Raw genomic sequence first — 24,662 nt, forward strand, 5'->3', positions numbered from 1 at the left:
AGGATGGTCTCGATCTCCTGACCTCGTGGTCCGCCCATCTCGGCCTCCCAAAGTGCTGGGATTACAGGCTTGAGCCACTGCGCCCAGCCTTGGCTTCTAGTTCTAATAGAGGAAGGCAGATCAGGAAGAGGAGGAAGGGCGGGGGCTGCATTCTGGGAAGACAGGGTTACCCTTACCAAACCAAGCCTGCTGCTCTCCCTGTACTTCGATGGCTAGGCCAAAATCAGCCAGCTTGACAGCGGCACCCTTGCATTTACTCGCCAGCAGCAGGTTCTCAGGCTGCAGAAGGAACAGAGAGAACCTTGTGAGCACCCACCCTGCAGCCCAGAGGGAGCCTAGTTTGGACCTACGCAGTACCATTATCTGGCACCAGGTGGCGCCAACACTTCATAAGCAAAGGCAAGGAGAAGGGCCTGGGTAGTACCTTCAGGTCCCTGTGGACGATGTCATGCTGGTGGATGTGGTTAACACTCTCCAGAATCTGATGTATACAGTGGCTAAAAAAGCAGAAGGAAAAGAAATGTTAGTGCAGGCTTAAACCACCTCATCCACATCCACAACCACATGCTGCAGACTAAGGCATGTGACAAGGGGCCATGGATTCACAGAGAATCGCTTAATAGCCACCGGAACCTTAGACTCTGCACATCATCTTGGTCAACCTATTTAAAGAAAGAGGAAACCAAGGCCCAGGAAGATTCAATGGTTTCTCTAGGATCACCACTAGAATGGGTTCACCTCACCCCCTTTTGACTGGAAAGGTCTAACACAACCAATTCATTTCCAAGAGATCAGGAGACAGCCCAGAATGCTGAGGAAGATGAGACCATCCAACTCCTTCCTTCTTTCTCTCTCTCCATATAGTAACTTTGTTCTTAGAGAAAAGGTTTGTGCTGGTAACTTAGGAAGGAGAGCCCAACTAAACAACCTAAGCTACTTTGAGGGTGGGTGCACTCATTCATTCCCCTAAATGTTTATTGAGTGCCTAGGATATGAAGATGGACAAGACCCAACAGCTGCCCTGAGGTTTGGCACCCAGTAATGCAGCTAAAACAAGTATCTAGATGCCTTTAAGAAAAAATTTACTTGAGAGCTTCCAAACAGGGCGCTTGAGGAGCACTTCTGATGATTTTGCATAGAGAAAAAAACCCAAAGTTACATTATTTTATTTATTATTTTATTTTTGAGACAGGGTCTCACTCTGTTGCCTGGGTTAGAGTGCAATGTCGTGAACACAGCTCACTGCAGCCTTGACCTCCTGGGCTCAAGCAATCCTCCCACTTCAGCCTCCCCAGTAGGCTGGGACCACAAGCATGAACCACTGTGCCCAGCTAATTTTTGTATTTTTTGTAGAGACAAGGTCTCACCATGTTGCCCAGGCTGGTCTCAAACTCCCGAGCTCAAGTGATCCACTCACCTTGGCCTCTTAGTGTTGGGATTACAGGTGTGAGCCACTGCGCCCAGCCACAGTCACACACGTAAATCAGACTGTCCACATTGCAAACCATCCTGCCATCCCTGTCATCAAACTCCTGGCAGGGAGTGGGGGCAGTCTAGAGCAATGGTTTTCAACTGGGAATGAATTTGCCCCCCCACCCCCACCAGGGGACATTTGGCAATGCCTGGAGAAATTTCTGGTTGTCACAACTGGAGGAGGGATGCCCCCAGCATTTGGTGGGCAGAGGCCAAGGATGCTTCTAAATGTCTGCCACAATGCACAGGAGAGGCCTCACAGCAAGGAAGTACCTGGCCTAAAACGTTAGTAGCATCAAGGCTGAGGCACTTGGCCTAGAGCATAGACCCCTGTCATCAGGTACTAGCTGGTATACTGAGCATGTCTGCAGAGCATCCCGGTGTATTGGGCTGGGTGGCCTGGACTTACTATTCCTAAAATCTGATGCTGGGGATCCCACAAGAACCAAGAGGTCGTACTGGGTCCCTGGGGGCTGAAACTCGGGCCTCTCCATAGGACATAGCCCAAGAGTGGGCCACAGAAACTTTAAGACTGAGCTATAGAGGCGAATCTCCACAGAGATGTATAATTAGAACAGAGCCGGGCTAGCAGGGAGCGCCTTCTGGCCAAAAATGGCAAAAGTGCGAAGTGTCCCAGCAGAGCCAGGCCAAGCCCACTGGTACAGTCACCCCCCTCAGGGCCTCCTCCCTACAGCTCTCCCTCCTCCCCGCAGGCTCCCTGAGCCATCACTGCCTCCTCTGTCTCAGAGCCTGGTCCTCCCCTGCTGGCACTGGAATTCATCTCCCCACTTGAGAATTCTTCCCGAGGCTGAAGCATCTGAAGTTGATCAGCAAACACTGGCCTCTCAGGGTTGAGAAATTCGTGAGGAAGCTGCACTCCCCCACTCTACAGAGGCAGCCAGAGCTGCCACATAAGCCAGATAAGCTGCAGGCAGGATGATCAAAACCAGGTTGTAGGGACATCACCGTCCGAGAAAAGCGAGGCTGGGGGAAGAGCCAAGGCGGGAAAAGCAGGCTGAACAGGCGCCTCAGAGTGTGGGTGAGGGAGGCACCAGGGATTCCAGGGAGGGCAGAGGCTGAGGTATGTGGCCGGGGAATGGTCCTCAAGTTGCAGGAGCCCCACGGCAAGGCCGGTCATGGTGGTCTAGGGACAAGGTGACAGAGGCTGAAAGTTCCCGGGGCTCTCTGGTGGGATTATTACCTAGAACTCTCCACTCCCTCAGGATAGAAATCATGTTTTCTGCACCTCTGCATCATGCCAGAGCCTCAGCACAGTGATTTGAGAACACTAGAATTTGTCAAAGGAAAGAAAAGGGCAGAGGGGGACATTGGGCATGGTGGCGAGCATACAGTAGTGCAAAAAGAAGTATTTCTGGGGTCACAGGGTAAAGGAGACTTGGAAAAGCTTTGTAAAACATTCATCTGGAAGTGATTGTTTGGGTGTGAGGGGAGGGGGACGTAGTCTCGCTCTGTTACGCAGGCTGGAGTGCAACGGCATGATCTTAGCTCACTGCAACCTTCGCCTCGCAGGTTCAAGTGATTCTCCTGCCTCAGCTGCCCAAGTAGCTGGGATTACAGGCGCACACCACCACACCCAGCTAATTTTTTTGTATTTTTAGTAGAGACAGAGTTTCACTATGTTGGCCAGGCTGGTCTCGAACTCCTGACCTCAAGTGATCCAACTGCCTCGGCCTCCCAAAGTGCTGGGATTACAGGCATGAGCCACTGCGCCTGGTTAAGAAGTGTTGAATTTTTAACTTCTAATATCACCCACAGTATGTAGCCCTAGCCCAGGTCAACAGAATCTTTCTCCAGACAAGAGATATTCTTATCTTCCCCAAAGACTATTCAAACAGGCACAATGCTGGCCCCCAAAGGTGGCCAAAACTTACTTCAGTCCTAAACTCCAGAGCTACGCTTGAACTCTCAGGCCCTCATCCTACCTGGCATCTGCTTCACTGTAGTACTCTCTGGCCACAATGTCTTCAAACAGCTCCCCGCCGGTAACACTGCAACCAATGGGAAGAAGAGGGTCAGAGGTGGAAAGGGTCCCTTGACCAACCCCAATGTCCAAGAAGAAACAGGGTCACCCTGTAGAATGGCTTTCAGAGAAATCCCAACTCCCCATGCATTTCATGTGAGAGCTCAGAACACACTCGATCCTTCAGTGACACCCGGATTCTCCTTGAGGTATCATGGGCCCGCCCTCCCTTCTGGACATTTCTTTTTCCAAAATCCACAGATTCACTAATAGGCAGAGATGAAGATACAGGGATCTAAGAGAAAACAGTCAACCTACCCCAAAAGTCACAGCTTTGAGACCAACATAAACACTAAAATATCACTGCCCAGGAAGGACAGAGCTACTACTGAAGTTGAAGAGTAATGAGACCAATGACACAGACCCAACCCTGAGAATCCTGGAGAGGAGTGTCCAGGAGGTGAAGAGCCACTTTTAAGACATTAAACCACAACCAGCATGGAGGAGAGACCCAATCCAATGGAGCCTGGTTTCCGACTAATGAAAGCTACCTCTGATTTCTCAGGATTTTTAAGGTCATGCAAAGAGCTGTATTTTATTTCTTCACTAAGGACAGCACACAGACACAAGACAAAGGCATCTGCGCAAGGTGTGCTGCTGAACAGAAGTGCGAGAGGAACGCTGTCCTGGGATTCAGAGCCCTGGGGGGACGCTGAGGGAACATGGAGACCCCCTTGGTGGGGGCAGCAATCTGCCCCAGTCAAATCCTTTCTCTCGGACCAAGGAGGGGGCCCTGGGCAGAGGCTGGAGAGCCTGTTTAGGCCTCTTCCTGAGCCTTCATTTTGAGCCAGCTGGAGGGAAAGGCCCCCACACCCTCAGAAAGTGGCACTTACAGGTCAAACACGAGGTAGTGAAACCCTTCTTCAGAAATACTGTCATGGAGGCGCACTGCAAGAGAGGAGATGGGGACAGAGATTAACAGAGAGAAAACTCGGAAATCCTGGGCTTCTCCTCCTCAGTAGCCCCGCCCCTGCCCCATCCTGTCAGGCTCATGGGGCTCTCCAGAAGGAGCAGCGTGGGGAAGTGGCGACGTGCCCAGTGCCCCCCAGTGCAAAGCTACACAGCCTGGGAGCCAGAGTCTGGCGCTCTGGTTGCCACCTCAGACTCAGGCAAGAGAGAAAAGCTTCATGGCTAAGAAGTCAAGATGGAGAGAAGCCGGAACCTTCTCAGAGGGCTGGTCTCCGAGAAGGTGGTCCTGGGATATGATGCACGATGGTGAGATGCAGCGTGAGCAGCACCTAGCAATGTTGACGGCAGGGGACAACAATGACCAGATGGGAAAGCCAGAGAGCTCTTCCAGAGCAGTAAATGGGAGCAGAACTAAGGGGAGGGGAAGAAGGTGGAAAGGCAGAGCTCAGCAGGAAGGCACGTGGTGCAGGATAATGGATGGCGAGCCTGGAAGGCCACGCACACATTCAGGCAATGACGACAATAACAGTTTATTAAGTGCTTTCTATGCCAGGCCTTGTGCTAGGCTCTTGCATACATTACTGATTCTGCAAGCATTTATTGAGTGCCTACTGTGTGCTGGACCCCATGCTAGGTAGTGGGATTCAGGAGGAACAGACACAGTGCCTGCCTTTGAGGAGTTTATTATTCCTTTCAACCAGCTGAGATGAATGTTATTCCCATTCTATAGATGAGGGCACCAGAGGCTCAGGGACATAAAGGCCAAAGAGCTTCTAAGTGGTGGGTCAAGATGTGAATCCAGTGCTACCTGACCCCAAAGACTGTGGTCTACACCACTGCTTCCCGTAAGAAACATGGGGCAGCCCCCATATCCAGGCAACAAAGCCCTGGCATCCAAAAGAAAGACCACTTACAAATGTCCCTAAAGCAGCATCGCAGACAGGTCCGGGAGGGCGCCGCAGGAAGAAGACTCGGGCGACGCACCAGCTGCGAGAAAAGGCTGGCAGGCGGAATCCCTCCCCGCTCCCCGCCTCCAAAGCTCTTGGGCAAAAAATCAACCTGAAGTCTTCTGAGGTCTCCTCTTCAAGTTTCTGCCCACAAAGCCACCTCTGGGTTAAATGCCAACCCCTGAGCATCATTCTAATGCAGACACAACTCCGCTTTGGCTGACTGTCCTGTCCCTCCCCTCACCTGAACTCTCTTGATGGGGAACCTCTGTTCCAAAGGCCTCCCTCGGTTTGACCTTTGCTCCAAGCCTTGGCAGTTACAGGCGTACCTCATGGAGCACTTCAGGAATGGCCTGACACCAAACTAACTGGTTCAGTGATGGGAGACAAAGAAATGGCCATGTCTCTTCCTGGGTGGGCCCTGGCTGCTTCCGTTTCCAGTGTCATACGTTTCCTCAGGGCTGAGGTGCTTCCCTTTGTCCCCTCCCCATGAAGCAAGATCATTCAGAAAGCAAAATATACAACCCAGCCGGCGCAGTCCCGAGGCACTGACCTATAGCCCTCTTGTTCTCCTCCCTTGATGACTGAGGACTGCGAAGCCTGCCAGGGCTGGAGCCAGGGCCTCAAGACTGTTTCCGCCTCCCATTACCTACACTACCTGATCTGATCTAGTGACTCAACCCCCAAAATCCCATCCCAATCTCAGTATTTCTGCGAACAGGATCAAAGGCAGGTGATACTTCCAATATTCTTCCTCCTTAAAACATTCTCTCCTGGGTAAACAAGATGCTTTCCTAGGCCTGTAGATGACAGAGGGGGCTTTTAGGACAGGAGGAAGGAGCCAGCACCAGGCCCCTGCCTTCCTCCCATAAAAACTAGCCTGGGCACACTCCATATACACTCCATCAAGTGCTCTAGAAGTCCTGCCACTGCCTCCGTCCCACTCACTTGCGCACCTCTGGTCTAAGTCGGTGCCTCATGCTGATTCTCGCTGCAGCTGCTGCTCCCTCGCTTCCAAAAGGACTTTCCACTTAATTAAAAATTTGCTATTAAAAAGCATTAAAGTGTGTAATACAAATAATCTCCTGGAAATCAGCTGTCCCAGAAGCTACAGACCAGCTCCATTAGGGAGGTGACTAACAGCAGCAGCATGGGGAGCTAACGGGACAGCAGGTGTGATGCTGACAATCATCTCAGAGAAGTGGAGCCGCTCAGCTCTGCCTGGGCCTGGCGCTGAGCCCTCCCTCAGCCAGAGCCCCACCCCATGCCCCACACCACCCTGCCCCCACCCAGCACAGCAAGGCCAAGAACAGGGCAAGAAGTGCAGGCACCCAGGCCTCTGCCTAGACATGGAGTTATTGGCGTCTGCCCTTCTCCAGGAAGGCCACACACAGAGCCCAGGTGGGAGGAAGCCGGGGAAGGGAATTAGAAGAGAGGAGCAGCAAAGGAAGACTAATCCTTCCAGGCCACCCAGCGGAGAGAACAGCTTTGATGTGTGCCCCAGAGCAAGGCGCCCGCCAAGACAAGGAGGGATGGAGGAAGCCGTATCTGAATAAGACTGCTATCGATATTTTTTTAATTTGTAAAGAAATTAACAGGGCACTGAAGACAAGAGGAGAAATGACTGTGCCATTCTAAATGCCTACTTAGCAACAGCAGATTCAGTCTTTCTTTTTTTTTAAGAGTTCAGGGTCTCACTATGTTGCCCAGGCTGGGCTAGAGATCCTGGTCTTGAGCCATCTCCTGTCTCAGCCTCCTGAGAGGCTGGGACTACAGCTGTGAGCTACTGCACCCCATTAGATTCTGATAATAACAATCTAAATCTAAGAACTAACACTTAGTTGAGCTGTCCCTGTGTGCCGGTGTTGTTCCATGGGCTCCATGTGCATTACTGTATTGAACCCTCACATCAACTGCGCAGGGTAGCTACTTACATATAAATAACCCCATCTGACAGGAGAGGAAACTGAGGCTCCATAAGAAACCTGCCCAAAATCACACAAAGCGGCGGAACCTGGACTTGAATCCAAGACAAACCAACATCAAGATTCCTGATATTGCAGAGTTGCTTGGGAGTCACCTTCTCAAACTCTTAGGCAAAGGAACTCTAATCTGTCCCCCCTACCCCTGGCCATTCTGACTGGCTTGACAATGTCCACTGGGCAGCTACCCTGGAGCAGGCGAGGCTGTACATGCTACGAATGTGGCCGTGAAGAAGAGGAGCCGGCCCTGCCACCTGGAGCTGCCAGGCGAAGAGGGAAGACAGGCTTTAAACCAGCAATTACACAAATGCGTAACTAAGCACAACTGTGTCATGCTGTGAGGCAGGAGCAGAGGGACTATGGATGCGTAGAATAAAATAATCTGACACCCAGCCTGTTCCAGAGTAAAGACAGAGCATGAAGGCCAACAAGGGCCAGGCCACGTCCATTGACAAGACGTGGGGAAAGGAGTATAAAAGCATTTACTGCATTTCAGCAACAGACCTAATTGCTGTTCTTTAAAAACCATAAAAGACAGAACAGGCCAAAACACCTACAAACCTTTACTTGATATTTCATGTCTTCAAGGACTGAGATAGCCACAACCCAAATGTTGTGGCTATTTCCAATTCTTTAAAAACCACCCAACAATATGCCACATTTTAACTAACAAATCTTTCTCCAAAAAGCACTGAAAAAGTGTTGCTGTTAAAAATATCTGCAGCAATAACACAGTGGGAAGGAGGTCCTGTTGCCATGGGGGCTTGTGGGGGACTGAGCTGCCCCCCAAGAGTTTGCTGTGGCAGGGCTCCCCCCACCCCCACCCTGGGGGCAGGGATGTAGGAACTGCACAGTCATGATTCAATGTTTCTTTCTTTTTATTTGCAACTGTTTCTTTGCTACACTTACTGTTAGCTGAATGGGTACTAGGCTCAAGGGTAAATGGTCAAGCTTGAAAAACTTGTGAACTGAGTCGAGGCTGGGGGTCTTGAAGAGATCACTTCTAGGGGCTGGAATCTCCGTTTTCATCATCTCCCTCTTAGCCTCCTTTCCTGGCTGAACCCTTTCATAACAACTCCACAAAGGGACCCAGATAACAAAACAGAGGCAGGCACAGAGGAGTTAAATAACTTGCCAGAGGTCACAGCTACTAATTAGCAAATCCCAGATTCAACCCCCAAATCTGGATGCGACTCCAAAGCTGCAAACATTGGCTTCTCCAAGTGTAGACCAGCATGCGGACCAGTAGTATGAGCATCAGCTGGAGACTCAAGTCCTACCCCAGACCCCCTGAATCGGAATCTGAATTTTAACATGATCCCTGGTGAGTCATAAGCACATAAAAGTTTGAGAAGTGCTGCTCTAAACCACGATGCTAGACTATGATCAAAACTGCTGGGGCAGCTCAGCACGAAGGAAGACAGAGTCTATTCATTACAGGGCTTGAGAGCAGGGAGCAGGCAGATCACAGGTAGAACAGACTTCATTCAGACCTCAGACTTCACACCAGCGTCTCCTCCACTCAGCTCCCCACTGCTGGCCACACTCCCAGCACCGTTTGGAGTTCGGCAGTGTGCCTTCCACCCGACAGGCATTTTGTTGTTTGTTTGTTTGTTTTTAATTAATAAACTTTATTTTCAAAGCAGTTTTAGGTTCACAGCAAAATTGAGCGGAAAGTACAGGGTGTTCCCAAATACCCAAGAGAGAGCGTTCCCAAATACCCCATGTCCCCCCACCACACACAGCCTCCCCTACCATCAACACCTCCCACTGGAGTAGTAGATTTGTTACCATCTATGAACCCACATTGACTCATCATCACCTATAAGTCCAGAGTTTACATCAGGGTTCACCACTCTTCCAACAGGCTTTTAACTCCTGGGACAGAACATCTAGCTATTAAGGGGAAACAGCATGGCTGGCCCCTAGCACCAAATGCCCCATCTGAATTCAGTGCCCCCGAGTCTGACCGCAGCCGGGGCTGACCACGTGCTCTCTGCTCTAGCTTCCTCGACTGTGCACTGCTCTTGGGCTGGCCCGTTTGTTTCCCTTTGGGATGGAGTTCAAGAGGCCAGAGCCAAAAGGGTCACAGTTCTGAAGGGCAGCGCAGTGGAGAGAGGCGAGGAATAGTGAATTAGGGGCACAAAATTGCCTCCTCTCCTGCCACAAGCCAGGTCCAGATCCATGGCAACCGCAGCCTCCTGGACCTGCAGCTCCGCCGCATCTCCAAGAGCCCTGGTTCCCACTGGATGCTGGAGCTCCCAGGACACAGTCCTGACTCCCACTTCCCTCTGCCCACCCTCAACCCCAGAATCGGTCCTCGGACCAACCTCCTTAGGACCTGGGAGCAGTCACGAAATGGAAGCACAGTTCTAGGAAATCAGAGGCCAACATAGTGACTGTGCCCGACCTGGCCTCTGAGCAGACGGCCAGGATAGATGGTCTCCGCCTGCCTCCATTCTGAGCCCAGGGCAGATGGTGAAAGGAAACGGCTACCAAATGAAGTGAAGTCTAAGAGGTAAAAAAGTATGTATTTAATTCTAGAAATAAATAAAAAGATGCCTAGGGCTTTTTTCTGCTAGAATTCTATTTTGTCCTTCCTGTTAATTTCTCAATTGTTTTCATTATACCCTGACCCGTCCGTGGTCAACCCACCTTCGTCGCGGGTGATGCGGACGTGGTTCTGCCTCCCGCATCATTGACCCCTAGCTGCTGTTCTCCTGCCTATATGAGGTCAGATTATCACTGCTGTACCAGTTGGTCACAAGGAGCATAAAAGAAAGGAAGTTACCTTCCTCAGATATTGAGACCCAGGTCTGGAACATCAAAATGCTTCTGGGCTTATGGGTGGCTTTAGTCACGCACATGCTTTTTCTTCCTGTTCTGGAACTTCTAGGTCAGAGGTCACAAGCTTGCAAGGCCTGCAGGGGCCCAGGTGGGAAATGCAAATGTGAGCTCATAGTGGGTGACAAGGACGGTGGCCAGCGGGCTGCAGGGGCAGCCACTGCTCCCCACAGCTCCTTCTCGCCATGCAAGGTGGGGACTCAGCAGAGCTAAGCCTTCTGACTGGAAAGGCAAGGGAATAGATTTTTTTTCTTCAAAATGTGAAATCTCATTTTTAAATATTGGCAAATAATAAAAATATTTTTAGACCACTGAGCCAGCCAAGCAAAACATGCCTGAATCCATGACTGCTGTTCTAGGTGTTTCCCTCTGTGGGCCCTCTCCTACCCAGGGCAACACGTCAGTCCCCAGTGCGCTATTTTCAGGTAAAGGCCTAACCTCAGAGACCACCTAGGAGCTCCAGTAGTTCTGAGGCCAGGAACCCACTAGCTGAGAGGTGCTGGCTCTGCAGAACACACTGCATCAGGCAGAGCCGATCGCCACGAGCCACGCCAATCTGCTTCGGGTGTAATCCAAGCTGCTGATTGCCATCCACAAAGCCCTGCACAGCTGACGTTCTGACTACCTCAGAGCTGCTCCTCTCCCAGAGGGCTAGAGCAGGACCTCAGCCTTTCCCTGACAGAGCTCACTTTGAGTGTTCTAGCCCGAGACCTAGGAAGCCAGGGGCTGGGTAGCTCTGAAGGAAGCATTAGGCTTCAGCAAGTCACCTCACAGCCCTGGCCGCCAACAGAGCAGAGCAGGCGGCCTCCGGGGCACGGTGGGAGCCCCGATATTTAGGCCATGCCTGAGGAGCACAGAACACGTGTTGTCTTTTGTGATGACTCAGGGCTTTTAGGGAAAACCTAGGAGATGCTCCTTGCTCTGCCTCAAGTCAACACTGGGGCTTCTGCTCAGACACTGCAGCCAGCCCAGTTTCTGTCCCTTCTGCAAGGAGCACCAAATCAGGGCCAACGCTTTTGGCAAAGACAGTTTCAGCTGAACAAAGTAAAACTGAGCCAGAGTGGGTTGAGGCAGGCAAACATCCTCAGGCTTTAGCACAACCAACAATGTTCTCTTGTCCCCCAAGTCAGGGTGGGAGCAGGGAGAAATCCTCTTTTTTCTCCTTCCCCATCTGAGTGGTTCCTGCCATCCCTTCTCCAGAGAAGCCAGGCGAGGGGGCAGCTTGCTTTCCTGGCTCTGGGGAATACAAATGGGAGCACCATGGAAACCCCCAGAGGGTGCAGGACACTGCAGCAGGAACAAAACTCTTTCAGGTCCACAAACAAAATCCTGACCCTTTCATAAGGGCTGTGGATGGCCCCTGGTGAGGGATGCTGGCAGACTAGGAGCCCGGAATCTCACACGCTGAGGACCCTGGACCTCAGCCCAAAGACAGAAGGAGAAAGGGAAGAAATAGCGTCTGAAACCTATTCTGATGCCTCACACCCCAGCCCTGAGAAGGTGCCGCAGTGATGCAGATACTCAGGTCTCTAAACTAGAATGCCCCAGAATTCTGAGACACAGTTGCTATCCTGCTCATGTAAAAACAGACACCAGGTGAAGGTCCACAGACAGAGGTGATCCCACACACAAAAGCAGTGGATATCTGTTCTCCCTGCTTCTACAAAATACCCACAAAATGCTCCATGACCAGGCACTCACCGATGTTTGGATGTTTCAGAAGTCGACATATCCGAGCCTCACGTTCTAGTTTCTGGTGATCTAAAAGCAGAAGAGAAAAAAAAAAAGCCATCAACCATCCATTCTCCTTGTGGTCACCTTGTTACTCATATTCCTTCAGTTCTTAGGCACTAACTATGCACTTGTAATGATTTGCTGAAGTAATGCAGCAAGTCATGGCAATCCTGGAAACAGCTTCTTTTCCTTTCATTTTAGGTCTCACTCTGTCCCTCAGGCAGGAGTGTAGTGGCATGATCGCAGCCTCAAACTCCTGGGCTCAAGTGATCCTCCTACCTCAGCTCCTGAATAGCTGGAACTATAGGTGACAGCCACCAGGCCTGGGCCAGATAGTTGTGACCACCTTTTCCAGATGAGGAAATGAGCCAGTGAGCAGCAGAGCTGGGATTTGAATCCAGGTCTTCAACTAAAACTCTGGCGCTCTTTCCACCACAACAGGGTTTCAGTGGCCTAGGGTGTCCAGAATCTCTTTTATTTTTTTCTTTTTGAGACAGAGTCTCATTCTGTTGCCCAGGCTGGGGTGCAGTGATGCCATCTCAGCTCACTGCAACCTTCGCCCCCTGGGTTCAAGCAATTCTCCTGCCTCAGCCTCCCAAGTAGCTGGGATTACAGGCACACACCACCATGCCTGGATAATTTCTATACTTTTAGTAGAGACGGAGTTTCACCATGTTGGCCAGGTTGGTCTCGAACTCCTGACCTCAGGTGATCTACCCGCCTCGGCCTCCCAAAATGTTGGGATTACAGGCATGAGCCACCGCACCTGGCCCAGAATCTCTTTCTTGTTAAGAATACTAATAATAGCTAAGTTATACTGAGCACCTAATACATACTTGGCACTGGCTAGGGGTTTTGCATATATTCTCTACATAGTCCTGATGGCAAGCCTGAAACATAATGATGCTGATAATAAAGAGATTGATGATCAAGATAATGATGACTTAAAATAATAATAGCTAACATTTATTGAGAGCTTACTTCTACACCAAGCAGCTGCCTCTTTTAATTTATCCTCATAACAACTCTAGGAGGTTGGCATTAGTATGATGCCCATTTTATAGAAAGAGAAACCAGGACACAAATCCTGCTTCTCCCCAGGGTCCTCTTGGCCACCACTGCTGTGAGCTTTGACCTCTTCACATTCAGACGCCAGGATTACTTGGTTTTGGTGGAATAACCAGAAATCCACAAGTCCCCAGATCCAAGTGAGCTGTGTGGGTCAATTCCTTCCACAGGAAGGCAGAGCTCCAGTACGTGGGAAGAGAGGATGCTACTCACAGCACGGAGGCCTCACAGCCCTCCCCCACTGTCCTTCCCTCTTTCTGCTTGCTGAAATCCTGCCAAAAGTCACCTCCTTCATGAAGTCTTCCCTGCTCCTCTCGGTAGACTGTGACTTCTCCCTCCTACTCCACCCCCCCAATTTCCCAATGCACTTCTCACGATTCTCACATCATATATTACATCAGTTATCTTTCAGTTGCAAGCTCTTCGAAGGGCGGGGGTACCTTTCCGGGTAGTGCTTTCTAGAGTTCTTTCTGTAAACAGGGGCTTAATAAGGGTTCACCAATAACCACAGTAGTAGCCATAACAATCGCTTACTGAGCATTGACTACGTATCAGGCAGAGGCATGGATTACCATATTTCATACCTACAGAAACTCTGTGAAGTAGGGATCTGATTAGCTCCATTATATTACTGAGGAAACAGGTTTAAAAAGAGAGTCATCTGCCTAAGGTAACACGGACAGGCAGTGATGCAGGTGATCTGAGCCTAGAGCCCTCTTTCTCCACCCCTGTACTATTATGGCCAGATAAAGAATGGTGAGAGTTGAGTTAAGACTCCAGGCTTTGGAGGGGGTCCAAAAGGAAGAGAGTCCAGTTCACCCCGAATTATCCAGGCCCGGGCACGCGCCTCCACATCCATAGCTGCCAAGCTATTCCTGTCTCCCTGCCTCTACCCTAAACAGCAAACAGCCTCTGTAAATCTTCCCATGGCCCTCACAATGATCCCATCAGGTGAATGCTATGATTGTCCACATTTCCAGGTGATGAAAGAAACGGAGGCCCAGGGAAGTTAAGTAACTTGCCCAAGATCCCATAGCAGGAAAGGGATAGAATTGAGATTCAAACCCAGGCCTGTCAGTTTGAGATAATGTAGGGATTATGGACTAGAAGAAATTCACATTTATTGTTTCACTAACCAAACCCAGCTTTGTCCTAAACTTTCCCTCTAGCAACAGCTCTACTTTGTGGAAGGAGGTGGGGACAGACAGAGATTAGTTCCTACTGCCCAGCTAATCCGTCCCAGCTGCCCAAAGATCTGGGTCAGACCTTCCTTCCTGTCCCTGGGTTCAGCATGACCACCGACCAGGATGCAGCCAGGAGAACCCCAAGTAACTCCCAACTCCCAGATCACCTGGCATCCCCTGGTCCCAGGCACAGGGATGTGGCCAGTGACCTCCAGAAGCAGGCACTCAAGGAGGCTGTAACAGCCTCGCCTGGTGGCTGCGGGGCTTGCTTCTTCCAGATCTGGCAGGATGTTGACATGATCCCACCTTCCTTCCATCCCTGGACTTGAGATGGAGCTACCAAGCTAGCCAGCCCCAAAGCTACACACCCACAGCCCTCTCTCTGGGCACACATCTCACCACCCTCCAGTCCATAACTCTCGAGCTTGGTTGCCTGGGCAGGTGCAGGAGAACAGCATCTTGCAATGCGGAGGTGGCAGCTGAGGGAAGGCCCAGAAGATTAATGTTTATCTCCTTCCTTAAGTCTCTTACTAGCTAATGGTTACAGTCCCACAACAGCAACAGCACTAAAAATAAGGGCACTCTGATTTACCGGTGACTTCGAGTGGAGAGGAGACACACAGACTCAGGCTCCCAACTCCTCAAAGGAGCTGCCCAGCATCCAGAGGGTCCTTGTTGGCCTCTTAGTTCAGCCTTAACTCCAAGGAGCTGAGCCCTGTGTTCCCGGCAAGGCCCAGGTCTTCTCTGAACCCCAGGACTGCACCTTGATCCTCATTCTGATTCTAAGCTGTGGAGTATGGCAATTAACAACACATCGGTTTTGGAGTCAGACAGCCCTGGACTGAGCTCAACACTGCCACATCTGGCAAGCTATTAAACCCACCCGAGCTTCATTCATTCCTTCAAGAAATATTTATCATGGCTGATCACGGTAGGTCAATCTCAGTACTTTGGGAGGCCGAGGTGGGTGGATCACTTGAGGTCAGGAGTTCAAGACCAGCCTGGCCAACATGGTAAAACCCCATCTCTACTAAAAATACAAAATTTAGCTAGACATCCTCACTGGAACCCAGGAGGTGGAGGCTGTAGTGAGCCAAGATTGGGCCACTACACTCCAGCTTGGGTGACAGAGCGAGACTCTGTCTCAAAAAAAAAAAAAAAGAAATATTTACTGAGGCCTACCATATGACAGGCAGTATTCGAGATGCTAGGAAGACAGTGGTGAACAAAACAGACAAAAATCCCTGCCCTCATGGAGCTGACACTCTAGTGGATTGTATGTGGGGGAGGGACAGACAATAAGAAAACTCAATGGCACATTAGATGTCACAGCAAGTGCTGCGTAGAAAAAGCAGAGAAAGCGGGGAGTGTAGATTTAAGTAGGGCAGTCCAGGAAAGCCTCAGTAAGGAGGTGATATTTGATTAGGACCCAAAGGAGGTGAGACAGTGAGCCAGGCACCTTATCTTGGGAAAGAGGTTCCTCACTTCTTTTTTTTTAAGACTGAGTCTCGCTCTGTCGCCCAGACTAGAGTGCAGTGGCACGATCTCGGCTCACTACAAGCTCCGCCTCCCGGGTTCACGCCATTCTCCTGCCTCAGCCTCCCGAGTAGCTGGGACTACAGGCACCCACCACTATGCCTGGCTAATTTTTTTGTATTTTTTAGTAGAGACGGGGTTTCACCGTGTTAGCTAGGATGGTCTCCATCTTCTGACCTCGTGATCCGCCCGCCTCAGCCTCCCAAAGTGCTGGGATTACAGGCCTGAGCCACTGTGTCCAGCCAAGAGGCTCCTCACTTCTAAAATGGAGCCAGCAAGATCTGAGGTTTAACTGAGGTGGTACAGGTCAAGAGTTTTGCATAAGGTCTGGCATATAGCTCCTTTCCAAGGGCCCAGTGAGAAGCTTGACAGGGTCTCCTGGGCTGGGCCTGTGGCCACAGCTATCACCAGAGACACTGTGAATGGGACCCACTGTCCCAGGCAGATACAGGGTCTGCAACACAGCAACTAAGCCCTCCTGCCTGGCTTCTGGGCTCCCCACATGGTCCTCCATTGCAGTCCTGGGGGTGGAGTGTCCTTCCCTGTTTTGGCGGGGCCCACCAGTGTCTCAGTCTGCAGGTGACAGGCAGCAACAGGGGCTCCTCAGAGAGAGGGGAACACCGCAGGATGTGCCACTGTCTGCTTCCCTCCTCTTCCTCACAGCCGTGGCACCCTGCCATCCACAAGCTCTCCTCAATGAACAGAGGTTTCTGCCTGCCACGCTCTCCCCGTTCCTGCCGACATGCACTGCCCGGCCACCACCCAGCCTCTCCAGCTGTTGTCTCCTATCTCTTCCCCTGACACTTCCTGTCCTGTAGTCACCTCCAGGGCTGCCCCACAGCTGCAAAAAAGCAGAGGGTCCACCCCAGCAGCAGCGGTAGCAGAGGGGTTCCAGGATGGAGTAGTGGTTTCTAGATCATCTTTCCCAATGGCAAGGGCATCCCAGCTGGATGCAGCATCCCCAACCCCAAAAAGGGCGAGGCCACTGAATGGGCTTGGTCTATAGTGGGAGGGCCCTGGCTCAGTATCCCAAGGTGCTGCAAAGGTCTCCCTGGAGACACCCCTCCTTCCAGTGACCACTAGGGAGATGCTCAGACCTTCCAAGGTGGACCCTCCTCCACCCACCTTTCTACCAGTCTCATCCCCGCCCCTCCCACAGCCCAGCCCCCCCTTCCTGTTTGACAACAGCCACTTCCCGCTTTTGCACAGGGCCACTTCCTGCCTGCCTGTGTGCTACTGCCATGGAGAGACCCACCCCTGCCGGCCTTCAGCCCAGCTCCAACCACAGCCCTCTGCAGGTTTTCCCCATCATGAGCAGAGGTAGCAACAGGAGCAGAAAGCAGAAGCGGCTCCAGCCCTTCCCCAGCAGCCTGCCCAGGCCAGAGTGGTCTGAGCCCAGGCCAGAGCTAGGCCCTGGGAAACAAGGATCCTACAAACCCAGCCTCTCCCGCCTTCTGCCCAAGTGCTTCAAGACTTGGTCCAAGGCTCCACGATTCACAGGAAGGGTAGCAAGAAGTGACCAGATGCACCGAGCGATGCAGAAAAGAGGAAGCAGATAGGGAGGTGATAGCGTGCAGCCAAGGGGTGCACCAAGCCTGCCCTTGAACCACCTCCCGCTCTGGCCTGAAGACAGAAGCCTACTCCAATGCCCTTTCCTTCCTCTGCCAGGTCAGGGGACCAGGGAGGGTTGGCCACAGACTCTCCATGGCCCTCTCAGAGACGGGCCTGCTTGACTTAGTGACATTTTCCTAAAAAAAAAAAAAAACCACACAAATGACAGCACTAAGATCCTGCTGCCACCTAAACATACAACCCTCTGTACGTGGGAAAGGATGCACATTCCTACTCTGACTGAGGGCTCTCCCAAGTTCCAATCTCAAAGGCATTCTTAATTTTGCAAACGGTATTCTGCAGGTCCGTGCCTGTGACCCCAAACATGGATGTGAGAAGCTTCCTGCAGCCCCACTGATTTCAGGGCTTGATGGGAGGCAGCCTCACTTGCTGCCCTCCTGAGTGCCCCTCATCTTCTTTCCAAGCAACAGAGGCTCCCGTCTGGCCCCCTTGGGGTCACTCTGAGCAGAAACAAGGACACGGCAGGGATTTGGTGTCATAATCCACCTTCCCCAGCTGCTTATGCACAGCCCTGGGCCTGGGGCACTGACCAGTGGGATTCCCAAGCCACGATCCCACCGACCTCATCCTGACACTGCGACGCCACGTCCCTCCCTCTTTGAATCTCACTCTAAAGGTGCAAAGAGTCTCCAATTAAAAGCGAAGTCCATCCACCACGCAAGAGCAGGACCACGGCTTCTAATGCCCTCACCCGTGTACACCTGGTGACTAGCTGGGGGATGTGATACAGAGGGACGGGGCCTGAAATGTGCCCATGTGAACCCCCAAGGCTCTGTGCATGTACCCAGCATCCTCTCCTTATCTTCAGTCCTTACGCAGTTTTAACTTGGTGACACAAAGACCTGAGCCCCACTTTGGCCTCTGGATCTCAAGGCAAGGGAAGCTCTAAGGAGGGAGAGAGGCTCCAAAAAATGCCCTACAGCGAGAAGGCCCTAAATCAGCTTTGACGGAGAAAATCCCCAAGGGGTCACTAGCAAGCCCCAAGAAGGCAAGGCTCTGCCTGGGGACACTCCGGCTGCTCTCAAGGGCCAGAAAAGGGTCAGCCATCGTGTTCTCCATGGCCCCCGGCAGGGCTCCTGGTGCCTGCAGCCTTTGCCCACTGTTTTGGTGACATTTCCTTCATGGTAACCAGCCCCAAGTAAAACATCCCAGGAAGCAGCCCCTAAAAATAGCTCCTCCCAGGGCAGCAGCAAGCAGGGGGGAGGGGAAAGAAAGGGAGGAGAAAAGAGGGGAGCAGATGGGAAGCTGCGGCTGCTGCTGATAGGGCCCAGGAAGCGGAGATGGTGTTGGGGAGGAGTGGCTGGAAATCTCCCCACCGCACAGCCCAGAGAGGTGGGTACAGATGGGAATGGGGCCTCAGCCAGCAACGAGGAGGGATTTGCTCCACCAGGCTTGGAGCTTGGGGCTTAGATGGAGAGGTGTGAGGTGATATGCCAAGATTCATCACAGGAACAAAGTATCCAGAACCTGTGTTTTAAAGAAAGGCGCCAAGGAGTGGGTGGAGGCCACACGGACTAAGGATGCTGGGTCTGAGCCCTGGCAAAGTCACAGGCACCTGCAGTGCAAAAAAAAAAAAAAAAAGACCCCAGACAAAGCTTTTGCGCCTTGGTTTCCCCAGCAGTCCTGCGGCAGATCTGTCTGGCCATGGGCAGATGACAAAGGGGCTCTGCAGAGAGGCATTCAAGAGGTGCAAAGTGCCCATGTCCTCCTGTCACCACCCTTTTGGCACCCATGGGATCAGGCCCTTGTTGGTCTGCCAAAGCTGTTCAGAGAGCAGCAAGCATAGAGATGGGAGTAGGAATGGTCACACACAGCCTCCCCTTCCCTGTCTCCAGCCTCAGCAGAGAATGGGGTCAGCCACTCACCTCTAGGGTTTCAGCACAGCTTCTAACAAGGGTACGGTGACAAGGGACCAGAGGAAGCAGCAGGAAGAAGGCAGGGGCCTCCCTGATGGGACAGGGTAACCTTCCCACCTCCATCCCCACACCGTGATGCAGCACCCCAAGTCACTCTGAGAAGGCAGGTGGGAGGGGAGGGGGACAGGCCAGTGTTGTGTGCGCTAAGGCCCCCAGCTCAATGTGACCACGTGACAAAAGCCGCCCCACCCGGCAGAAGCCTTCGCACAGAAGGACCTGCAGTCGGCTTCCATCCCTTCAGGAGAGAAGGTAGAGGCGTTCCATCACCGATATGCAGGATGCCCATTTTCCTGTTTACAGAAATTGGCCTGTTTTACCCTCAGGAGGAAGGCATGGTTCTGCATACAGCCTCCTTAAATGCTTCCTCGAGGCCGGTGTTCCAGTGCTGTGTGGATTTCTCTTCCTTCTCCCACTCCCTGCATTGCTGCTTCCTCCTCCCTTCTCTTCCCCTCACTTCACCCAGATCCTTAACAGGAAAGTCTCACTGGGAGATACCACAGGGGACACAAATGTCATGGGGGCTACTCAGGCCAACACTAAGGGGGCGGGGATTCTCAGCTGGCACCATCCAGGGGATCCCATTTCAGTCCCCAGGGCCAGCTGGACCCAGAAAGGGACAGCCTTTACCCTTCTGGTGGCCAACATGCCACAACCCAGCTTGCCGCAGCCTCAGACACAGACACCCCAATCCGGAGGCCCAGAACGAGGCCCCTAATCACAGAACAGCCCATGTGCACAGATGGCCACATAGCAGCAGACACACAATCTGGAGAAGGCTGGGCCAAGGTGTGTCTGTTGAATTCCAGAGGGCATGACAAGAGCAACTGTTGTTGCAGATTTTAGGTGGCATCTCTTAAAGAGTGGCTCATGCTTCACCTGCATGAAATTCACTGGAGCATGTGTTAAAAATGCAGATTCTGCAGCCCCACCCTAGACTTTCTAAAGCAGAATCTCTGTGGCTAAAGTTCGGAAATCTGCATTTTTAAAACCAGTACTCAGGGTGATCCTTATGCACAATAAATTCAAAATCACTACTTGGAAGAGATCTCAACAGTGGCCCTATAGTGCCATTAGTGACAAGGAAGGAGGAATCATCAGCTAAATGTCTGCCTACATCTCCCACTCTGCCTTATGCCCCAAGTACAGGTCTTTATCCTCATCTGTCCTCTCTTCCAGCAGCCGTATCAGGTCTGCAGCCTGGCTCCCTGCATCAGAAAGGGAGGACCCAAGCCTGTAGCAGGGTACAAGGACTCCAGCAACTTGACTCTGAGTTTCCTGGGAGCCAAAGCCAAAAGGCAACCACGATTGGTTACATAGTCCTCTTGACCCATTCATTTAATGCGTATGTGGCCGGCATAAGTTAGGCACTTTGCTAGGGCCTGTCCATGAAGAAGTAAAGAAACACATAAGGACCCTTCCCTCACCTCCCAGGTCCTCACAAAGAGGAAAGCTTTTGCTGACATTTAGCTTCAAAAGAAATTTCTTCACATGGAATGTACAGATTAAATAAATATGTTAAAGTATTATAACAGATTTCATAACACCATTTCCAATGGCATCTCTTAGTAAGGCCAAGGGCATTACCCCAGTATCCATCTCAGTGAAAGCAACTGGAATCCAGATAAATGGTACATACACAGAAGTTTCTTCTGATGCTGATTGTTCTAGGGATAAATCCTAAACAACGTAGAAGAAAGGACCATTTGCCCTTCAACTGTAGCAATATGGGGGAAATACTTTGGATATAAGCAAAGAGAGCAGGATATAAAATGTTATGCTCCGCGAGGTGAAAATCTGTATGCATATGAATAAAGATAAGAAGGGAATATGAAGATTTAAAAATAAAAAAAGACATAAGGGCTCAGGCTCCTTGAGGGGGGTGCTCTTAAATCTTAAAATAACGACTTATCATTGCCATCACCTGGCCCACTAGCTCCTGCATCCAAGCCTATTTTAAATGCCTCCTTCGGCCTAGTGGAGCTAAGCTTGGAACCATGGGCTCCCTTAAGAACCCAGCTCCACTCCTATCACGGTTCTGAAGCAAACGGAGTGACGTTATGTGACTTTCAGTGACTTTATGTAGACAGGCCCGCAGACAAAGACAGTGCTCAATGCATATCCGCATGAACTCCCCACCCTACAACCTAGCCGCCAATGTGGGCCTCTGAGACCATAGAGACAAGACACAACAGCCCAAAAGAAGGCTTCCTGTCTCAATTGGACCCCCTAGAAGACCAGGTGATCCCTCTCCCTGCCTCCCAGCCACCTCACCGAGGATGCCAAGAAGAAACAGCTCTATACCCTCTATCTTTTCAGTTTGTAGCCCAGAGAATCACAAACAAGAAAGATAGCAGGCAGGAAGACCCAGTGAACACAGCAAGCCCCTTCAGACCTTCATAGATGACCCTGGTGGGCCCACGACATTCCCAGACACAGAAATCCAACACCTGCGGAGCCCTAAACAGACAGCGACGAGTGAAACCCAGCCCCAGTGCCTGCACCTTTATAAAATATACAGTGTAAACTGAGAGTCTGCAGGGAAGCCATGGCCCTCACTCCCTAACCCCATGGGCACCAGCCCATGGCTACCCTGGCACAGTTCTCTCCAGGAGCTCACATCCCCCATGCCCACACCTATAGTCCAGCTCCACCTTGTTCCCTCCATCTCCAACACAGCCCCTTTCCACTCTCCCACCTCCACACAGTACTGGCTGGCACTTACACATTCTGACCCCTCTGGCTGGCATCTGTGCCTATCATCTGTGCCTCTGTCCCAAAGTCAACCTGGCACATGAAGCCACAGAACAGAGCCCAGTCTTGGCATATCCATCTTGGGAGAGGGGGAGTTTCTGTCTGAAGCATATACTTTTACACAAGAATCCTCTTCTTGAGGAGGGGGGGAAATCAAAGAGAAATCAAACCTCATCCAGTTTGGCCAGGGAAAGATATCCGTTGGGAAAGATGGGACAAGGTTGAAAGGAGGTGAGGAAGGGAAAGCGATGCTATCACACAGGTCATGGAAGTTCAGGCAGGTAGGGAAGGAGTAGGAAATGAAAGCCCCAGTCAGGCAGCTGCAGGAAGTCACCACATCACCTTTCCTCACATCCCAGAATTCGGCTCCCAGCCGTCTCTCCTTCCCTTACCCCTGGGTCAGAGGACACTGGTGAGATGAGGATAGCAAAGCATTGCGTCATCAACTGGAGACACCAGACACCAGCCCCGTTTCTGATGCATCAGGGTTCTGCTGTGTGGGCATGAGAGGTATCCAGCCTCAAGCCATCGTTCCTGCCTGCACCTTCCATCCTTGGCCAGAGGATGTCTGCCAGAGATCCCAGCCCCTGTTGTCCCCCCCCCACCCCTACTCCAGGGAAGGAGGGCATCTGACTGCCCACATATCTCTATGGCAACCATCCTCAGACTCAAGGTACCCAGAGAAAAAGAAAACAAACAAGTCCAACTTTATAGGCAATACACACGAACAGCAAGAGGTGGAGCTGGATGGGAGTCAAAAATTAGTGCCCTACTAGGGGGATGGAGAGAGAGTCCCCAGCCAGGTGGTGGACAAGGCCCTGCTAAACAGGTCCCAGAACAACTGCCAACATGATAGAAGCCCAATGTCATCTCTGTGAAATTGTAGAGCTTCTCTGAGCATTTGGGACATCTATTACGTCTCTTATCCCAGAGAAACCCGGGTCATTATTGGCCAAGGCCCATGTCTTCCCCAGGGCATGTGTCCTGGCTCCTAATATATTTATGGCATCCTACTGCCCAGCCCTAATTCCATTCTCTGAGTCTCACAACCTTTGTTCCCCAACTGCACCCTGCAGCCCTCCAAGATCTGACCTCTGTACTCACCAGACCTGTTCACAGAGCACTTCACACAATGCTGGGTCTACACCTATCAGATGAGGTGAGTTTGGCAAGCACCCAATAGGAGGTTCAGAGAGTGTAGGTTCAAGGTGTGAAAGACAGGCCCTGACCCTCCTAGCCTCAGGTACTTGGGAGGATCTCGCAAGTGAGGCCCCATAAGCCTTGGCCTTTATGCTCCTCAGACTTGGAGGCAGTGCAGTTCCTGCTCAAACCAGGCCTTTGGGATTTCTAGACCATGAGGCATCACCCTCCACCCAGGACAGACTACATCTGCTGCTGCACCATCAACTTTGTAATTTGATCAAAAAAGCAATCAAGTTCATCTGGCAGAATTTGTTCCTAAGAAGCCCTCGCCAGTAGCAGCCTCCCCTGATGTTTACAGATTCCCTTCCCTTGGGAGTCTGTTCTGCTGCCTGGTGGGCAGGGGAGGCTGGCTTTGTCAGAGCTGCTCACTTACTGCATTTCCATCCTAAGTCACCACTGGGGCACAGGGACCAGGAAAGGCCTGCAGTAGCCACCACTGCCCCAAAGGGAGAGGGCTCCAAATGCCCCAAATTAAGAGCTCCCCATTCCGTACCACCCACTACCCCCATATCCTCCATCTCCCTGAAGACCGAACTCCCTCGAGCCTTTGGGGGCCACTGCAGCTACCTGCATCTCTTCCTTCATTCGTTTGTACCTGGGCACTTCCAGTCCCCCATGCAACTCCTTTTCTGGCTTCAGCCTGACACAAAGTCCAACCAGTCTGAAATTCCAACTCCTCTCCAAGTGCTAAAACGCACAACCCCCAATTTCTGGGGCTTCTTCAGAAGAAACCATAGCCCCTGGAGGCACCCTCAGGAAGAGGTCAAGACAGGGAACACTCACCCCGGGCAGACAACTTCTTGGTATTGATGATTTTTGCTGCATACTCCTGCGTGGAGGTTTTCTTCACACACCTGCGGACCACAGAGAAAGCACCCCTGGAGGGAGAAGGGGGAAAGAACTGGGACACGGAGCAGGGCAGAGTGACACAGACACACTTCAAGTCTGGGGACGATGATGCTCCCACCACCAGACCTCTAGTCACACGCACACACACCGGGGCTGCGACCACCACTATCCAACGTGAGGCAGAAGGACGCGGCCACCGCAGGTCACTGAACAGATGTGGGTGGTGTGCCGCGCTCCCACCCCCTCATCCAGTCCCTGGGCAAGGCAACAGCCTCCACCTCAGGCTGCACATCAGGAGCGGGTGGGCGACGCTGAAAACACACACCTGCTGCATCTCAGACAGCCCTGCGGTCCGGCCAAGAGAACCCGGGCAGAAGGGAGCAGACAAACCCTGCCCTTCTCTCACCAGGAACAGTTGAGGGTTGGGGAAGGAGAGATTAAAAAGAGGGTATCATCCCCTGAAAGAGAAATCTCCCTCAACCATGGGGCAAAGTGAGGCTCAACCCCCTCCTCCTCTCCCACAGCCGGCTTCATCTCACTGCATCCCGGCTCAACTGACAGCAAGGGAAAAGAGGACACAGTCAGACATCAAG

At 51.7% G+C, this 24,662-nt stretch overlaps 1 protein-coding gene across 1 annotated transcript in view; it reads right to left on the reverse strand.

The window, feature by feature from the left end:
* Positions 1-24,060, reverse strand: part of CAMK2G (calcium/calmodulin-dependent protein kinase II gamma) — a 66,870-nt gene extending 42,810 nt beyond the window's left edge. Inside the window, exons 1-5 of the mRNA XM_011991159.1 lie at positions 24,004-24,060; positions 11,898-11,957; positions 3,417-3,482; positions 425-497; positions 177-279 (exon numbers count right to left, since the gene is read on the reverse strand). Coding sequence (XP_011846549.1) covers positions 177-279; positions 425-497; positions 3,417-3,482; positions 11,898-11,926 — 271 coding nt within the window. The 5' untranslated portion in view covers positions 11,927-11,957; positions 24,004-24,060. The remainder of the gene's footprint in view (positions 1-176; positions 280-424; positions 498-3,416; positions 3,483-11,897; positions 11,958-24,003) is intronic.
* Between the last annotated feature and the right edge of the window lie 602 nt (positions 24,061-24,662).

Source organism: Mandrillus leucophaeus, unplaced genomic scaffold, assembly GCF_000951045.1.
Source record: "Mandrillus leucophaeus isolate KB7577 unplaced genomic scaffold, Mleu.le_1.0 Scaffold39, whole genome shotgun sequence".
NCBI lineage: Eukaryota > Metazoa > Chordata > Mammalia > Primates > Cercopithecidae > Mandrillus > Mandrillus leucophaeus.